Below are 16,288 nucleotides of genomic sequence, written 5' to 3'. Positions count from 1 at the left end.
TTAAAAAACATTTAAAAAACAGCTGTTTGATGAATTCAAATAAAATAAATTTAAAGGAAGAACTGGTTGGAAAAAATTAGACAATATTGTTGAAAAATACGACTATGTTGGGGAGGGCGACTTCTGTTGAAAAAATGAAACTTGTTGGAAAAAATGAAAACAAAACAAAAAAATCTTTACAGTTGGAAAAAAAATCTTTGATTTATTTGGGGGAGGTATTGTGTACATATTGTACAGTATCAGTTATTTCAAGGATTCTGATGACGGAATGTGTGTGACGCACGCCCAGGGAACGCAATGTGATTATGAGGCATTACCCAAGAATGGCTTCAGATCATTGGGGCCACGCGCCATCCATTCAGCGACCGAGCAGGATTTGAGACCCCGCCCCCTCTAAAACGTCATAAATAACCCTGGGCGCGCGCCTCATTAGCAAGTGAACAGAGTTCGAGGTGCACCTGTGGGAGTAGGAGTCGTACTCGGCCCCCTTTTTTTGTTTTTTTTCCCCTCCTCCCCCTTTAACTGCAGTTCAACGCCAGAAAGGATTTGTTGCTGAGTGGTTAAACGACAGGATTACAGGTAAAACGTTTTCTTACAACTTTTCACAGGTGCAATTTGTCGACCTTTTAAGGCTTGACTTGTTGAGTACGGTGGATGTAAGTGGCAGCTCGACTTGTTTTTCGTCCCTTGCGTCACCGCATCACAGCCACAAACGTTCTTTTATCCTGGTTGCTGTCATTAAGTGGATATTAAGACCGTGGGATTCTCAAAGCGGGTAACTGGAGAGATTTGCTGCCTTTCGATGAGGCCAAAGCTAATTTCGACTCGTGCCGGGGCTAATGGGCGTCCTTGAAGTGGGTTATTTCACTCGAATGGTTGGGAGTTCGTGCTTTGTTTGTTATTTTACTGATCTCTTAGAAAACCTGTTCGGTGGCCTTTTATTTCGTGTACATCGCTCTTATTTTTGCATCCCCGTCTGTACTTCCGCTTTTAGCAGCCGATGTACTGCAGTGATTTCCTAATATGGAATTCCGTTTCGCTTCTCTGTTCTCCAGGCATTGTTCCCGCACTACTGGCCTTGTTTTCGTCGAACAAGTCGTTCTAGTTTGTCGTACCGGTTTTGGCCCACACTGTGACAAGTTGAATTAAGAACAATTTCTTTCTCCCTTTACAAATATTGGTAATCATGGCTTCTGCACTTGCTGACATGGCAACTCATTTGCGTGCCACGCTGTGATTAAACGATGCCAAGTTGCTAATCAATCAGAGTACAGAGAATCAAGAGTACAATCACGTATTTAAAAAAAAAAATTTCTCCCCCTGAAATTGTCATTACAACTGGCAAGTTGAAGCACTCCATGAAAGGATCACTTTAATAAGCATACTTGTAATTATGAATTTCTTAAAAGCATGTGGAAGTGCTGGATCCCTTCGTTTTTGACTAAGAAAAAAAATCCCTCAAGTATTGAAATGATTCTAAATTGGTGGGTTGTGTTTCGGGGGACACATTGTCCACATTGTAGGTATACATTTTATTGAAATTTTTTTTTTTTTTTTGTCTTCGCGTTTATGACTGGCAAACATCCATTTGTTAAAAGAGAGGAACAAGCAAGCAGATTTTATTTTGGTGCGTGCAAGTGTAGGGACATTTTGACCTCTTTGCCAACCGTCTGCATTTCAATCATTCTGTGAAAGTATCCTGTGTTTTCTAAAACTGTTGTGCCTTTCCTTAGCATTTTGCAGATGTACCATTTCTTACTCTTTTTTTCAACGGCTCACTGTTTGCTGTGAGACTGTCACTTATTGTACTGTCCATACACTCTTTGCTTTGTGTGGCCTGCATGGCGGGCACACAGTCCTGCCTTTTGTCTTGCTGTTCAGTACAACTAAAATATCAATATGCTGATTTTATTACTTTGTAGTGAAGTGGTACTGTTCCACTGAATGTACATGAAAGAAGACCAAACTGACTTCCTGTCTCCCACCCCCATTTAGCTGAACTTTTAACAATCTAAAGATGGAACTCTATGATATAAAGTCTTCCGCTTTGCTCATGTATGATGGCTTCATCCAGAATGCCGGTAGGTCCCCACCTCTCCATACAGTTTCCATTTGACATGTAATAAGAAACTCAACGCGTCGCCCGTTTCATCTCCCGTTGCAGACTCTCGCACGAAGAACTGGTTGTTAATGTCGTCTCCCGTCATGCAAAGCGTCGTCATTGTGGCGTACATCATCTTTGTCATGTCGCTGGGCCCTCGCATCATGGAGAACCGCAAAGCCTTTGACCTCAAAGGGGTCCTGGTGGTGTACAACTTTAGCGTGGTGGCGCTGTCTCTGTACATGTGCTATGAGGTGAGTCGGCATCAACAGTCTTCACATGCAGCAACAACACGTGACGTCGCCAAAGGGCCGACGTTAAACGTGCGTCCGGGTGATTGATTTCTTTGATTGATTGTGCAATATTAATGACAGTTAGAAGCATGCCGAACACTTTGCTTGCCAATTAACTGGCGTGTCTCTTTCTAGTTTGCCATGTCGGGATGGGGAACGGGATACTCCTTCCATTGTGACCTCATTGATTACTCTGAGTCGCCACAAGCTATGCGGGTAAATATTTTACATGGAGTCCTCTTTTTGAGGACCCCCTCTACACACAATGGAGAAAATAATTGACTTCATTAGGTACAGCTGCATATTCTCAATGTGCAGTACAAGAACTTTCAAATTCTGCCTTTTATGATTATGCTCAATTTGTTCTGTCACGTCAAAATAATTGTTGCTTTATAAAACCTTTATTAGCTGTACAGGTAATGTTTTGACTGAAATGTTAAGTCTTTGAACGGTGTAAAGATGAGCCCTGTATAATGAAACGCTACTCAAATGAAGTAAAACTACTTGCCCTTTGAAATGCCTGACAGACATCCAACGGAGGGGAAGAGTGACACTTTCACCTAGCAGCAATCTTCCATTTGTGGGTTAACACACTTTTTGCAGTTCCGTTAACTGGCACGTTTCTGTGATGGCATGGAGGAAAGGTTTTATCTTTGGCACTGAGCTGCAGTCTGAAGTTTGGTTTTGCATCTTAGTTTTCTATTCCCTCCACTTGATAACTATGGAAAAAAAAAGTGGTAATTTATAAAGGCAGACTAAGTAAATATTTTGCATTGTTCACTGTGTGTGTGTGTTTGTGTTCAAAGTTCAAGCTTGTCTGCAAATGGAATGACTGAATTAATCTTTATCTCCTCTAGATGGCGGCAACGTGCTGGCTTTACTACTTCTCCAAGTTCATTGAAATGTTGGACACAGTAAGTAGCAGTGATGATGTCTTCAGTGAGCTCAGGACAATTTGGCAAGCATCTCAAACTGATTTCTCGCCCTCCATAGATTTTCTTTGTACTGAGGAAGAAAAACAACCAGGTGACATTTCTTCACGTGTACCATCATTCCATCATGCCGTTTACCTGGTGGTTTGGTGTGCGCTTTGCTCCAGGTACCACAATCTCTCTCCTTGTACTTTTATTTTACTATTATGCAGTTTTTAACAAACATGCTTCCATTTATTTTTTATTTTTTCCCCTCAAGGTGGTATGGGGACCTTCCACGCCATGCTCAACTGCGTTGTCCACGTCGTCATGTACTCCTACTACGGCCTGACCGCCCTGGGCCCCAAATACCAAAAGTACTTGTGGTGGAAGAAATACCTCACCACCATTCAGCTGGTACGTCAAATCGAATTTCTCTATCATTCGGATTCTCCCGCCCCATGTTGTTTATTGGTGCTGTAAAGCAAACGTCCTCCTCGTACACATTTTGCAAACAATGAGTAAAGAGCACAATGTCATGTTAGTTGCTGTCAGCAATATTCTTCTCTGGGTTCTGTGTAAAAGGCAGCTAAATTAGGGCACAGTTCAGAATAATTCTCATTTCCTAATCACTACATAGTTGGTGGGTTATTTAATTTACTCATCAGTGGAATGAAAAATAGTTTTGGGACAGTACTCGGGCACGCTGTTAATTTTGTCATTGCTTTCGGAAAATTACAACCGGATCGGTGTCAGCTGGTGCACTTTCTGTAACAAATATTTAACAATGAATAAATTATATTTCCAGCACATGTTATGCAAAAATATTATAAAATACTTAAACCTATCCATGGTGATAGTGCTCAAAATATTTTAGTGCCACAACTCATGAATTTATTGTGCTGAAAATCAAATGGTACCCTGAACTTTTTTTGTTTTTCCTCCTCGCCCCCTTGTGGTAGTGCGCAAATTACCATGGATATAATTTTCTAGTGACATTGTTGTTCACTACTGTTCAAGATTAAATGTACATTGAGGGCACTAGATATAGACATAAACTATAAACTTATATTTGCTACACCTTTGAACAGTTCTAAAACTGATCAAACCTACGATACAGTGGTGCTATGGCTTCCAAGTTTTTGTTTGGTTGGAACTCAAAGCACTTGTGTATTAATTTTCTATTGAATGGAAACGGCAACACAAACTTTTGTTAAGTGTAAGAAAAATGGCACTCTACAGTTTTGTACTTGATTAAAAAAAGAGAGTATTAAACTGCTTGTACATCATTGAATGTTCCGCTCCTTCTGGTGTATGCTTCTTGGCCACCAGGGAGCAGTATAATACAGAGTGACATACTATATACTAAGATTTGATGAGAAAAGGCAAGACTGTTGCAAACTTAAATATACTTTATAGGAATAAAACCGTCGTTAATGTTAATCATTTTTGATTAACATTTTGGCATACTATGCTACTGTATTTTATTGTTGGTCATGATTGTAGAACTTGTCGAGCCATTTTATTTTTTTGAGGAGGTACCTGGTGTAAAAAGTTTGAGAACCATTGATGTAATGGCGAGGGACTGATCCTGAACAGCCACGGGCTCTGATGGCAGCCGTTTTGTGGCATCTGTGTGAAAGCCCACAGTTTCCACAATATCCTTCTTTGGTTTCAGTGTCAAAGGCAGATCATGTTTGGCTCTCAGGGCAGACATTTTGTGTGAAAGCAGCAAAGTCTTAATTCCCCCCCCCCCCCCCCCCCCCCCTCCCTCTTGTGCAGATCCAGTTTGTGATGGTGACCACACACATCTCGCAGTACTTCTTCATCCGGGACTGCTCCTACCAGTTCCCCATCTTCATTTACATCATCGGCCTGTACGGCCTCATTTTCCTCTTCCTCTTCCTCAACTTCTGGTACCACGCCTACACCAAAGGCAAGCGGCTGCCCAAGGTGCTGCAGGCCCAGACGTGGGCCCACCACAGCAACGGCGTCATGAACGGCAACGCCACCCATGACAAAGACGACTGATTGGTGGCTCGGCACAGGGCTGTTTTGCGGCGGACTATGTTTCGCTCTGATTTAGCTTTTTCTACTTGCAAAAAAAGACAATCTTTAAATTATGACCAAAGTTATATTTAACCCTAGACGAAGGGATTTTTTTTCTTGTATTTTAATGTTTACTCTAAAGTTAATTCTGCCACGGGAAAAACTCGTATTAACTTCACCTACGGCATGACTGAGACTCCATGACCCTGATCTGTGCAGTACCTCCCCGCATAAATGCCTTTGTTGGGTGGGGCTTTTTTTATTAGTATTTTTGTTTGTTTTTTTTGTGTGTGTAGTGGTTCACAAAAGTCAGGGTTGTTAATTTCACAATGCCTTATCAGCTGCTTGTAGTCCATTTTTATGTATGGTTGAGGCTCCGCGTCCTGTCTAAGGCTATTAACTGTCACATGCATGCAGAACAGGGTGTTTATTTTATTTTTAAATGTAATTTCACACCGCTATGGCTGGAGTCACAGATCCTGATGGTGCCGGGGTCAGCGAAATGTTCTCATGAAGCGTGACCAATTATTGGGAAGAAAGCCAGGAGCACCCGGGCGTTCTTGTTATATATCTATATATAAAGAGATGTTTTAGGATAGTACAAATCCTTAATGTGCCAAGCTGGAGCGTCTGTGTATTATGATGTTAAGCTGTGATTGACGGAGGATACTAGTTTGAGCTCGCTGGTGGTGTGGATTAGAGAAGAGGTTTACAGATTGAATGATGCAGTTCCTGTTAATGTCTAATATCCTGTTCTCAGTCCAATTTTGTTAACCATTTAAATAAAAATTGTGACTTTGTTCATATTGTATTTTACGTATTTATGTATAATAAATGTTGACTATGTACATGAGTTATTTTTGTAGTGTCTTAATGTTGAATTTTACTTTTGTCAAATTTAATTTTAGTGCCTTTATTGGTGGTTTCCCCCGTGGTGTCACGTACTGCTGGTCATGGCCGTGGCTGATGTGTAGGAAGGAGGTTCACAAATTGTTTTGTTCGGTTGCTTACTGAGTGGTAGATAAACTTCGATGGCCAATGTAAAAAAATGCAGAATAACAATGCATTTAGCTGCAACAGTACAGGTGGGAGGGGCAAAGTATAATCATTTTACCAGCACCAATTTGGAATTGGGGTGAGAAGACTGAATATTTTTCAAGGAAAGGACTGACATTGTAGCTTTCATAAAATCGAAATGATGGTCTCACTCAGGCCAGTTCCCTAGTCCATACATCTGTTTTTTGGAACACTGGTTGACTTTAACCTTTTAAATGCTTAGTAATGCTAGACAATGCATGTTGCCTACGATAATACAGCACTTCTAAATTTTTTATGTATGCATTTTAAGGAATTCTCTTAACAGATTCATAAAATACATATGTTGGCTATTGGTCTATTATTGCTGTGGTGTAATATTAAACACGTCAGAAGTGTTGGATTGTTTCATGAGAGGAATTGCAGCAGAGTCATACAATGCTAGCCGGTTATTAGCCTCAAGGCTAATAGACAAGTCAATCCTGTTTTCGCTAAGGTAAGCCAACCTGTCAATTATTCTGGGTCATTAACTCATTCACTGCCAGCCTTCCCAGTTAATGTGGATATTTGACTTCTAAAGCCGTCAATGGCAGTGAATGTGTTAAGTGAAACCATGTCATTTTATTTCCGCTTTTCTTCGCGCCAGGCAGCGATAGATGTTTGAATTGTGTGGGGATGGTGGTTGTTTCAGATCAGAATCATCTTTATTTGCCAAGTATGTCCAAAAAACGCAAGGAATTTGTCTCCGGTAATTGGAGCCGCTCTAGTACGACAACAGACAGTCAATTGACAGAACACTTTTGAGACATAAAGACATTGACAAATAAAAAAAACAGTCACTGAGCAATAAAGGGTTGCTAGTTATCTGGTATTGCCGGTCGATTTTTTATTTATTTTTGACAATTGTCAGATGGCCATTTTGGGGTTGCGCTGTCTCCTTGCCACTGCAGCCAAAGTTTCTCTGTGAACTTTTTAGCTTTCATTTCACCACATTTAAGGAGGCTGAAAAATATATAACATAGTTGATAACTGATTATGGTTATACATAGAAAAAAGAGAGAACGAAAACAGTCGGTCTACTAGTCTTTCCGTTTCAAGCCTCGCTAATCCTCCCGATAAGGACCTCCAACATGGTGGACGAACAAATACCAATCACGTGATTTGAAGCTATATCTGCTAATGTTTGCATAAATTTTTTAGAAGCCCTCAATAGGTGCATCGGATTGAATGGTCTGGATTTGGACCTGGACCAGTCTTTTTCTGGTGCTTGCTGTAGTGAATGTAGGTAGCCTCCAGACCAGTTGTATGCATTTTAACTAGGTAAGTTACGATGTTTAATAAACTTTATTTTCAGGGTTTTGTGAGAACATATCAGGTTTGCTCAAATTTATTACAAACTTTCCTTCATTTTGTAGTATTTGATGTGACCATTGCAAGGTTGCAAGGTGAAATGGAGCCTATCCCATGTGAGTTTTGGCGAGAGGCCAGGTACACCCTGGACTTGTCGTCAGCCGATCATAGTACACATAGACGATAATTCACACTCACATTCACACCTGGGGACAATTTAGTCTTCAATTAACCTAACATGCATGCCTTGGGGCTGCGGGAGGAAGCCGGAATAACGCGTACAAAACCCATGCATGCATTGACAGAACATACGAATCATACATAGGAAGGTCAAAGTTGAGATTCAAAGTCAGAACTGTAAGGCAGACGTATTAACCACTAGTCCCACCATGCTGCCATTTAGGGAAATACACAGTATATCTACTGAGATGATCTAAAAACCCATAAATCTGAACTCTGAATAGCTGAACAAAATGTGGTCTACAGATGGACGGTATATGTACAGTATATCCTATTTTCAAACGGAGACAGAGGAGAGCACACTGACCTGTCTATCGGACACCTTCACTACACACATAATGATGCCGCTGCCATCCCAAAGTAACACTGAGCAGTGTGACACCTGAGCTTTTCCATAACAGGAAGTTGGGATTGTTGCAACAAATTACAGAAATGGCATATTTTCTGCCATTCCGTTATAAAAAATAAGTTAACCACTGATTAAACTAAATGACAGTTGGTATTTGTAACATTTATGTTTGAGAGCAAATGGACAGATGACAGGCTGGTAATTGGATCACAAGGTTACCTTGTACAATGTTAGAGAGGGCCTGTTATTTCTTCAGTGCCAGTCATGACCAGCGTGTTAAAGAAAAAACACATGGTGTTTCGAGAGGCTTCATTTTGTTGGAGGTGTGACATGATTTTAACAACAGTGAGTAGCATCTCAAATGTCCAATTTGGGCGTGTCTGCTGAATGCGCTGAAACCACGTGTCGCTCAACTGTCAGTCAAATACCTGTACTACCACCTGGAAAATATATGCTACTTTGTCTAGTATTATTCTTATGCCTACACATAACTGCATGTGTGAGCCGCAAATATATATCCACTTAAAGCTCTTCGGTGCCTGGAATATATCCCATCGAGTCGTCTTGGGGCTTTTCCACGTCGTTAAAACGAGGCGCTCTAAAAGGGAAACGCCAGCCCGAAGCCCTGGTCCAACCGTTGGCTGCCAGGTTGGACTTGAAAGATCTTTCTCACCGTGACATGCTTGCACTCACAGCCAACAACGAGGCACTCTAAGGTAGCCACACCAGTGGACTGTTTGCAGGAAAGAGACATTTTCAGCTAGCTAGCCAATTTCCATCCCAATTAATCACCGGATAACCGCTGATGCGGACGAAAGCGCTCAAGTTCTCATATAGTGGGGGAGTCTCTTGCGTCAATGCGCCCCATTTTAGCCACGGGCCAAAAAAATCTGAAAAACTGAAATTGTGAAAAACATTTTAATGCAATATCTCCACAACTGAGTATTACATAATTCTCAGTCTTTGCACCTGACTTCAACAATTATCTTCAACCATGTAATCTCTCAATTCACTTTGCAGGGTTTTTAACCCAAACCTCTTATCAACTGTTATACCTACCTCCCCCCCAACCCCAACATTAGTTCTTAGTGTGATGCTTTGCCCTATATGGAGCTATGATGCTAAATAACATGCAGTATATGGTGGACATGAAGTGTTTTTGTGTCAGTTTGTGGGAGACTGAAAAGCAAGCTTTGCGGACAAACAAACCCATAAACATCGAGTATCTTGCCTTGTTTGCGCTTTAGTGAGGTAAAGCACCAAACTGCAATTAAAACAATAGCTCTGGCCCTTGCACTTTCACGCTTAGCGGAGGTAATATCAAAAAGGTCAGTAGTCTCACTGTTTCAGCTTTAAAATGCAACAAATCCGCACTGATGCACGATTCAGACTGGCGGGGTGTTTTTGTCACTTTTACTTGAACTTTGCAGAGCATCAAGTCTTCACACCTCACCCCAAGGAGAACATGTCTTTTTTGTTTGTTTGTTTTTTTTTTTTACTGTGATGGCTGCTGTCAACAGCTTCACAGTTATCTCGCTGGGCACAGCACTGGAACAAATCTGATGCTGAGTGTTTTTTGTTTTTTTTCACAGGTTCTTATCTGCCTTGCAGCAGTGTAACACGTTGTCCCCAAAGTTGACTTATTGATCATTGTTTTGTCGTCCGTTTTATGTCCAGCTGAGATCAAATTTACTTGCATACGATTGTATTTGTTCCCCTCTGGCTTTACAAACCCAACCATTCCTCATGCTCCAATAAGTGTTCCTGCTGTTTATTCAGTGGGTGTTTATTGTGATGCAAACAGTCAAAATAGGGGAGCACTGAGCTTTTGCATAGTATTTGCATAACCTTTCCACTCCCATGAGTTTATGAGCCTCGTAGCAGGCCTGCTTGCTTTGCTGATTCCATGTCTGCATTCCTGTTTGCTTCACTTCCCCGAGGGCCTCGTCCGTCTCCTCTCCAGACAGTATCACCTCTGCCTTTTTATTCCTCTCGAGAAACAGGATGTACCAGTGGGATAGCCAGTAAAAGAAAGGCTCGTCTTACCGCTAAACTAAGCTAAGCTAAGCACCTCAAGGATCCAGCTCCAAATTCATGTGGCGCATACGTGGGTGGAATGGCATTTGTCATTGGACTCAGAATGGATAAGACGTTCCTTCTCAACAATCTTCGTCAACGGGGCCGTGAACCTTGTGATGCCAAATAAATTAACAAATATTCATACAAGTTTTCAAAGGTGCTTTTATGTGGGGGGGAGGGAAATGGTAGCGCACCATTTTTACAGTCGGTCGTTTTGGAAATTCCTATTTCTCTTCCAGTGGCAAAGTTTGCACTCTACAGATTAGGAGCCAAATTGATCTCTTTGCATTCAACTGAATCATTGCGCTAAAGTAAACATCAACCACATATTGGTGAGGTGGGGCCCTGCAGATATTGCCCATAACGCGGAGGGCTTGCCAAAACAAGTCTGTTAATTAAGAAGAACCTGTAGGGAAAGTCGAATCATTACACAGCTGTTTTCAGAGAAGAGAGCCCCATACCACCAGCCATTTCAAAGCATTTTGACTGATTTTTTAAGACCCACAGAATACTTTGTTATCTGACTATTATAAAGACCAAAGTTACTAAAAGAAAGAGTACACTCTTCTTTCATCAGAAAAAGTTTGTTTCTATCTTTTCCCATTTTTTTTGTGATCTGCAGTAAAACATAGGTTGGTGTGACCCAAAAAAAGCTGTTTCTGCCCCAAAAACAGAGAAAACGAGCTTTTTGTGAAAACAATCATGTCAAGCAGAACAGTGAGTGTGATGTTAATATTCTTTTGCTTTGCTTCAAACATCTGAACAGTAGTTTCGTTGAATAAAACAAAAAAAAATCACTGAGAAAGGGATGTTCATGGCAAACTATTTTATTTACAGTTATGTTTGTATGTACAGTGTATCAGTTATAGCAAATCTGTGTGTGTGTGTGTGTGTGTGTGGGCCAACCGAACTTGCACCATATTTTAGTCTCGCTGCGCTAGCCCCTCCGTGAGCAGACCTGACACTTCATGGGTAGTCTTGACTTCCTGCTGGTGGGCATAAGGTGTTCGAGTTTGTGTTTGCCTACCTGTTCGTCTGCCCAGCGATTTGGGTCATCGCCCTTGGAGTATGTCGGCCTTCCTCCAAGTCCCCCCCCCCACCCCCACATCTGAAACCTTTTCCTCTTCTTCCTGCTCCCCTCCGGGGTCCAAGGGTAGCAGTGAAAGGGATCTTGTTTAGTTGCAAGTCAGCGTGATCTTCCCGACCTCTGCTGGATTCGTAATCTGTAAATTCAAAATTCCTTCACATCAGTACTGGCAACAGAGGTTACAGTAGGCTAAATGAACTAGTGGGGTTAAATAGCACTGAAGTGACATGGACTGAAGGCGAAGAGAAATGGCGGGAACGCTTTGATCACCCCCATTTATCAAGGCAATAAAGGTTAGCAAGCTAGGAAATTAGTTCTTACCTCCTTCATGTCTTTCTGGAGTGTCTGGGGATGAGACTCTGCTCATCCTGGTTGATCCAGACGGCAACTAGTCGTATGACGAATCCGGGTCAGGTTCTCTGAATTCATCTGACATTTTTCAGATGAGCCGGGCTGTGGTTGAACGCGCCGTGAGCTACGCTGACTCTGACCACATGGCGTCAGTGGCTTTTTTTCAGATGGCGCTACAGAGAGTCTGTAGCATTTTTTTAGATGCCGCTTATTGTCCCCTAATTCCTCTTCATGAATTCTGTCTTTTCTCACGATCACAACACTCTTTATATTGGAACTATTGCGACACAATAGGCATATACATACTCTCCAGTGTGAGCTGCCTGAACTTGTCCAACTTGCAACGTCTCACCATTTTCTCTCATCCTCTCTCATAATCTATGCTGATCTCTCATCCAAATAGTTGCATTGTTGCCAACAACGGGGTCAATTTGTCAGGCTGTAAATTAGCCTGACATTGATGGACAAGCTCTGCCAGACAATGGCATAAAAACCTAATTTACTTGGTCCACAGTTGGATTCAAATTGACGTCTATAGACGTTATTGGCAGCACTATAAAATATAAACCATGATAAAACTTAATAAATGAGAATACAATTTTATATATTTTTTTTAAAAATGAAACCGAAAAGTCACATACAGTGTTGTAGTAGCATTTTTGTGTGATGACATGTTACTTTAAAGTGGGTGTGGCCTAATGAATGACATCAGGAGTTCGGACGCCAGCTCCGGTTGGCCATTTTCCACACACTAATGTCTCCTCCATACTCCTTGCGAGTGTTTTCATTTCCTTTTTGTGTATTTGGCTGCTTGGGCCATTCAATATAAGGCTGAAAGTGCATTAGTTAGTGTGCTTTCCTTTGTTTTCCACTACACTCGAGTGGCAGCGTATCTTAAGATCACGTCATGCCTGGATCAGACTACAGAATTTTAGCCCCATTATTCCCCAGATCGGGTTCCGACATATTTTGTCGGGAACGACAAAACTGTGTCTCAACAAAAATCGAAAGGACAAAACTCCTAGTGTGACATAATCCACGACCTAAATCTAAACAAGTCTAGCACATTTGTTTTTTTTTGGACGTCTTCCATGTGGTGTAACCTACGAAAGGCAATCCCCGCCACTGCACTTTGATGTCGACCAATAGGATTGCGTCTTGCAACACATTGCCTTCCTTGCTCCCCGTGCTAAACATATATTCACACATACAAATCAAAGTCTACCGAAACTTTGGTACATGAATCGACAGAACGTTGGCATAATGTTTATGTACAAATGTTAGTGCTAGCACTAGCCAGCTATCTAACTAGCTACATAATGTTATGTTGCTTGCTTGCTAGAGGTATTAAAAGTACAGAAAAATTAGGTCAAGCTCTCCTGGAAGAATGAACAGGACAAAACGTCCTCTCCGGAGCACCCAGGGATGACAATTTCCCCCCCCTTTTTGTTCTTTTTTCCTAACACAAAACATAGCCGCAATCATTGTTGTTTTTGCCGCCACGGTAACGTTTGTTCTCGGTATATTTGACACGCTTTCTGGTGCCACCTCCGCTGACAGATTGATTTGAAAAGATTAGCTCAATGATTGTCAAAGACGGGATATGGTGATATCGTAAATATATGTCGTGTCGTGTTGCCAGTCTTCTAACCAACACACGGCAAGATTTTATGGCAGAAGTCTGACAGTGCCATCGTGAGAGACCATATTTGTTTTGTAGTCTGATCCGGGCATATGTCAAATTTTGACAATGCAACACAGAAACAAAAAAAATAATACAGAAAATCGACACTGACAGTCAATTGTAAGTCAAGGTGCCACTGTACTAGGTATGTTACTTAATCCAGAAAAACGGTCGGCATTTTCTTCCCATTTTTTTTGTGACGTAATTTAGGCATGTGGATTTAGCGGCGGTCCACCAACTTTGCATTTTCTCATTGTTTTGTTTAAGGTAATACTTGTTCTTTTCAGATTACGGTTGTTGGGAAATCCATTTACCACCTCGTTTTTGAATTTTTCACTTCGGTTGAGATTTTTTGTGTTTCTGACAAAGATGAAAATATTCCTCGATTTCAGCGTCGAAAATCACACGTTCATAGGGTTCGTCAATGATAGAACCTACATGTCCTAGATTCACTATTAATATTCTTGTTTTCTGTGAAGTTTGAAGTAATTCCGGCAATGCAATTGGTCTGAGTTTGACCTTAAAAATGAGATGCCTCAAGCGGATGCCGCCATTGAAAAATCGGAAAATGTTTAAACATCACGTTTTCGGGCATTTTTCTACCAAAGAGTCAAATGTTCTGTCACAAGTTTCCTAATGATTTACATTGATTTCTGAGCAGAAATCACCATCTGTTGGAGCTGTTGTAGCACTGACGGATGCAGAATCAACCATTGGCCGTCTACTGTTCAATATATTGCAGCCAGGCTCCAGAAAGAAAGGCAGTATTCCCCCTGTATGTTTTTTAGTGCAGAAGAGCCGTCGTTGGCTGATGGCTCACAGTGAGTGAAACGCCTTGGGCTCAACATGTTCCAGCCATGTAAGGAAAAAGGCAGAAGGGCTAATTTGACATGATGACTAGTGATGTGTGTGACACTGTTACATAGGTGAGTTGTTTTTTTGTTTTTTTTTCTCACAGCGTTAGCCCCTCTAAAAGACATGACTATCTAAGTCAATATGACTTATTGTACTTGTTAACTTGTAATTCATGGGAAAGAGAGAGGATTCTGGATATTTTTTGTCACATTCTTTTCTTAGGGTCCAGAATGTACCAGTCTATTTGTTTTCTCTGGACTTTTATTGATCCCTGAGGGGAAAAGCTTCTCAGCAGACAATCATTTAAATTCAAATATTGATCTTAACGTCTGATAACTCGCTGACCTCCCTGTCCTCATTTAGTGTGACGTCTGAAGAAATATGGCACAGCCCTTTTAGTGTGCATTGGTTTTAGCCGTCTTAATCGTTCCGCTCCACATAAAAGCGGATTTGTCATGTCGCCGTTCCTCCCGCTCCACACGTTGGCAGTGGCTGAGGCCAAGAGTGTAACACAATTTCTGGGAATTCTAAATAGCATCTGGAAAATTGTATTTGCCACCAAATTTCTCCACAGCTGCATTAGTTTTTGGGAGGATTTGGGATGAGGCAGGCATGCATGGATAATGCACCCAACCCCAAACGTTTTTCCTATCGGGTCCTTTCAGTCCTCTGACGGCCATACTAAATGAATATTGTGAGCTATTTGTGGGTTAAATGTTTTTTTGGGCTTCTTAAAAACAGTTCCTCTGAGTTTTGATCTGTTTTTATAATTGTGTGTCAGGCCGGCTCAAATGCTCTCAGCCCACGGGCTATAGTTTCCCCACCTAAGCTCTAGAGGATGTAATTCTTTTAAATTCTATTTTTGTGATGTGGACACAAAAGGGTGCCAGTGATGGGAAAGAGGAACAATGTGATGACAATCATAGGACAAAAAATTGCGATCATTGCAACCCAGAGTTAGCGTAGCGACGAAAACAGTGTAAATGTGTCCCTTTCCCAGTACAATATTGCCAAGTCAAGTTGACAATAAAAATAAGGGTTTGTCCATCTTTTCTGTTCAAGCAGACGTGCATTTTTCCCACATTGTAAGAGTTTCTATATGTCTTATGGTAACGCTGTTGCTAATGTTAGTCTGTGTTAACGCTGCAGCTGTGCTTACTTTTTGGCTTTGCAATTATCGAGATTCCGCGTAGTCTGCTTGGAAATGGAGGATCTTCGCCTGGCCTACAGACATTATGTGAATTATAATAATGGAAATTCAGAACAGCTCACTCACAGACATATTCTCAGAAATATGCCACTGGTGCCAATGCTGGTTGGGTAGGGTCATTTGCACCAGTGCTATGATGTTCTGTTCTACTTGCGCACCTCCAAACACCAGTTGAGCTTCATACTGCTAGAGTCAACCTGGAGGGAGCGAAAGTACAAAATTACGTCAGTCCGTATGTCACCGTATCGGTCTCGGTTTAAAAAGCGGCGACTAGAATTCACTAGTTTCTTGCTGTGAGATGGTGGTTGATGTTCGTGCCTGTGGTCACCACCCTCCAAACTGCTGATGTAATAGGGGCCCTCACACTGGACTGACTAGCAAAGAGCTGGTCCTAATGTGGCACCAATTTTGTAAGCTCTGAGTCATTGCTTTTGCGGTGCTTTAGCTCTAAACTTGTACTGGCTCTAACTCAGTGTGAAAGGGGTATTAGCCATGCAGTCAGTCGTTTGGTACTCCACCCAGTGGGCTCAGTACAATATGGCAACAATAAGTGGACAACCGTAATGAAAGTGGAATGAGAAGTGTTAGAGTAAACCACCTGCTGATTTGCGAATCACCATTTGTGAACTCACCTACTTGGAAAACATGAAGGGCCAGGCGAAACACATTTAATTTTATTTGAATGGGATTCAAA

At 41.5% G+C, this 16,288-nt stretch overlaps 1 protein-coding gene across 2 annotated transcripts; it reads left to right on the top strand.

Moving 5' to 3' along the window:
- The first annotated feature begins 26 nt into the window (after nt 1-26).
- elovl7a (ELOVL fatty acid elongase 7a) lies at nt 27-6,207 on the top strand. 2 transcript variants are annotated; one of them, XM_061671893.1, is made up of 8 exons: nt 27-579; nt 1,996-2,081; nt 2,165-2,355; nt 2,530-2,610; nt 3,252-3,308; nt 3,388-3,493; nt 3,586-3,722; nt 5,088-6,207. In XM_061671893.1, exons 2-8 carry the CDS (start codon nt 2,018-2,020, stop codon nt 5,334-5,336), a joined length of 885 nt encoding a protein of 294 aa, XP_061527877.1. In that variant the 5' UTR covers nt 27-579; nt 1,996-2,017; the 3' UTR covers nt 5,337-6,207. The 2 variants fall into 2 exon arrangements, with proteins under 2 accessions (XP_061527877.1, XP_061527876.1); XM_061671892.1 differs by having other exon boundaries at nt 2,165-2,424.
- The last annotated feature ends 10,081 nt before the right edge of the window (nt 6,208-16,288 follow it).

Source organism: Phycodurus eques, chromosome 3, assembly GCF_024500275.1.
Source record: "Phycodurus eques isolate BA_2022a chromosome 3, UOR_Pequ_1.1, whole genome shotgun sequence".
NCBI classification, from domain to species: Eukaryota; Metazoa; Chordata; class Actinopteri; order Syngnathiformes; family Syngnathidae; genus Phycodurus; species Phycodurus eques.
Note: the sequence above shows the minus strand (reverse complement) of the source record. Positions and strands in the feature narration are given on the sequence as shown.

Bases quoted from the DNA above. Each gene is read 5' to 3' on its own strand.
- elovl7a (XM_061671892.1), top strand. From the start codon at position 2,018: ATGGAACTCTATGATATAAAGTCTTCCGCTTTGCTCATGTATGATGGC. The intron at 2,611-3,251 runs GTAAATATTTTA...TATCTCCTCTAG, and splicing joins AGTCGCCACAAGCTATGCGG to ATGGCGGCAACGTGCTGGCT. The intron at 3,723-5,087 runs GTACGTCAAATC...CCTCTTGTGCAG, and splicing joins ACCTCACCACCATTCAGCTG to ATCCAGTTTGTGATGGTGAC.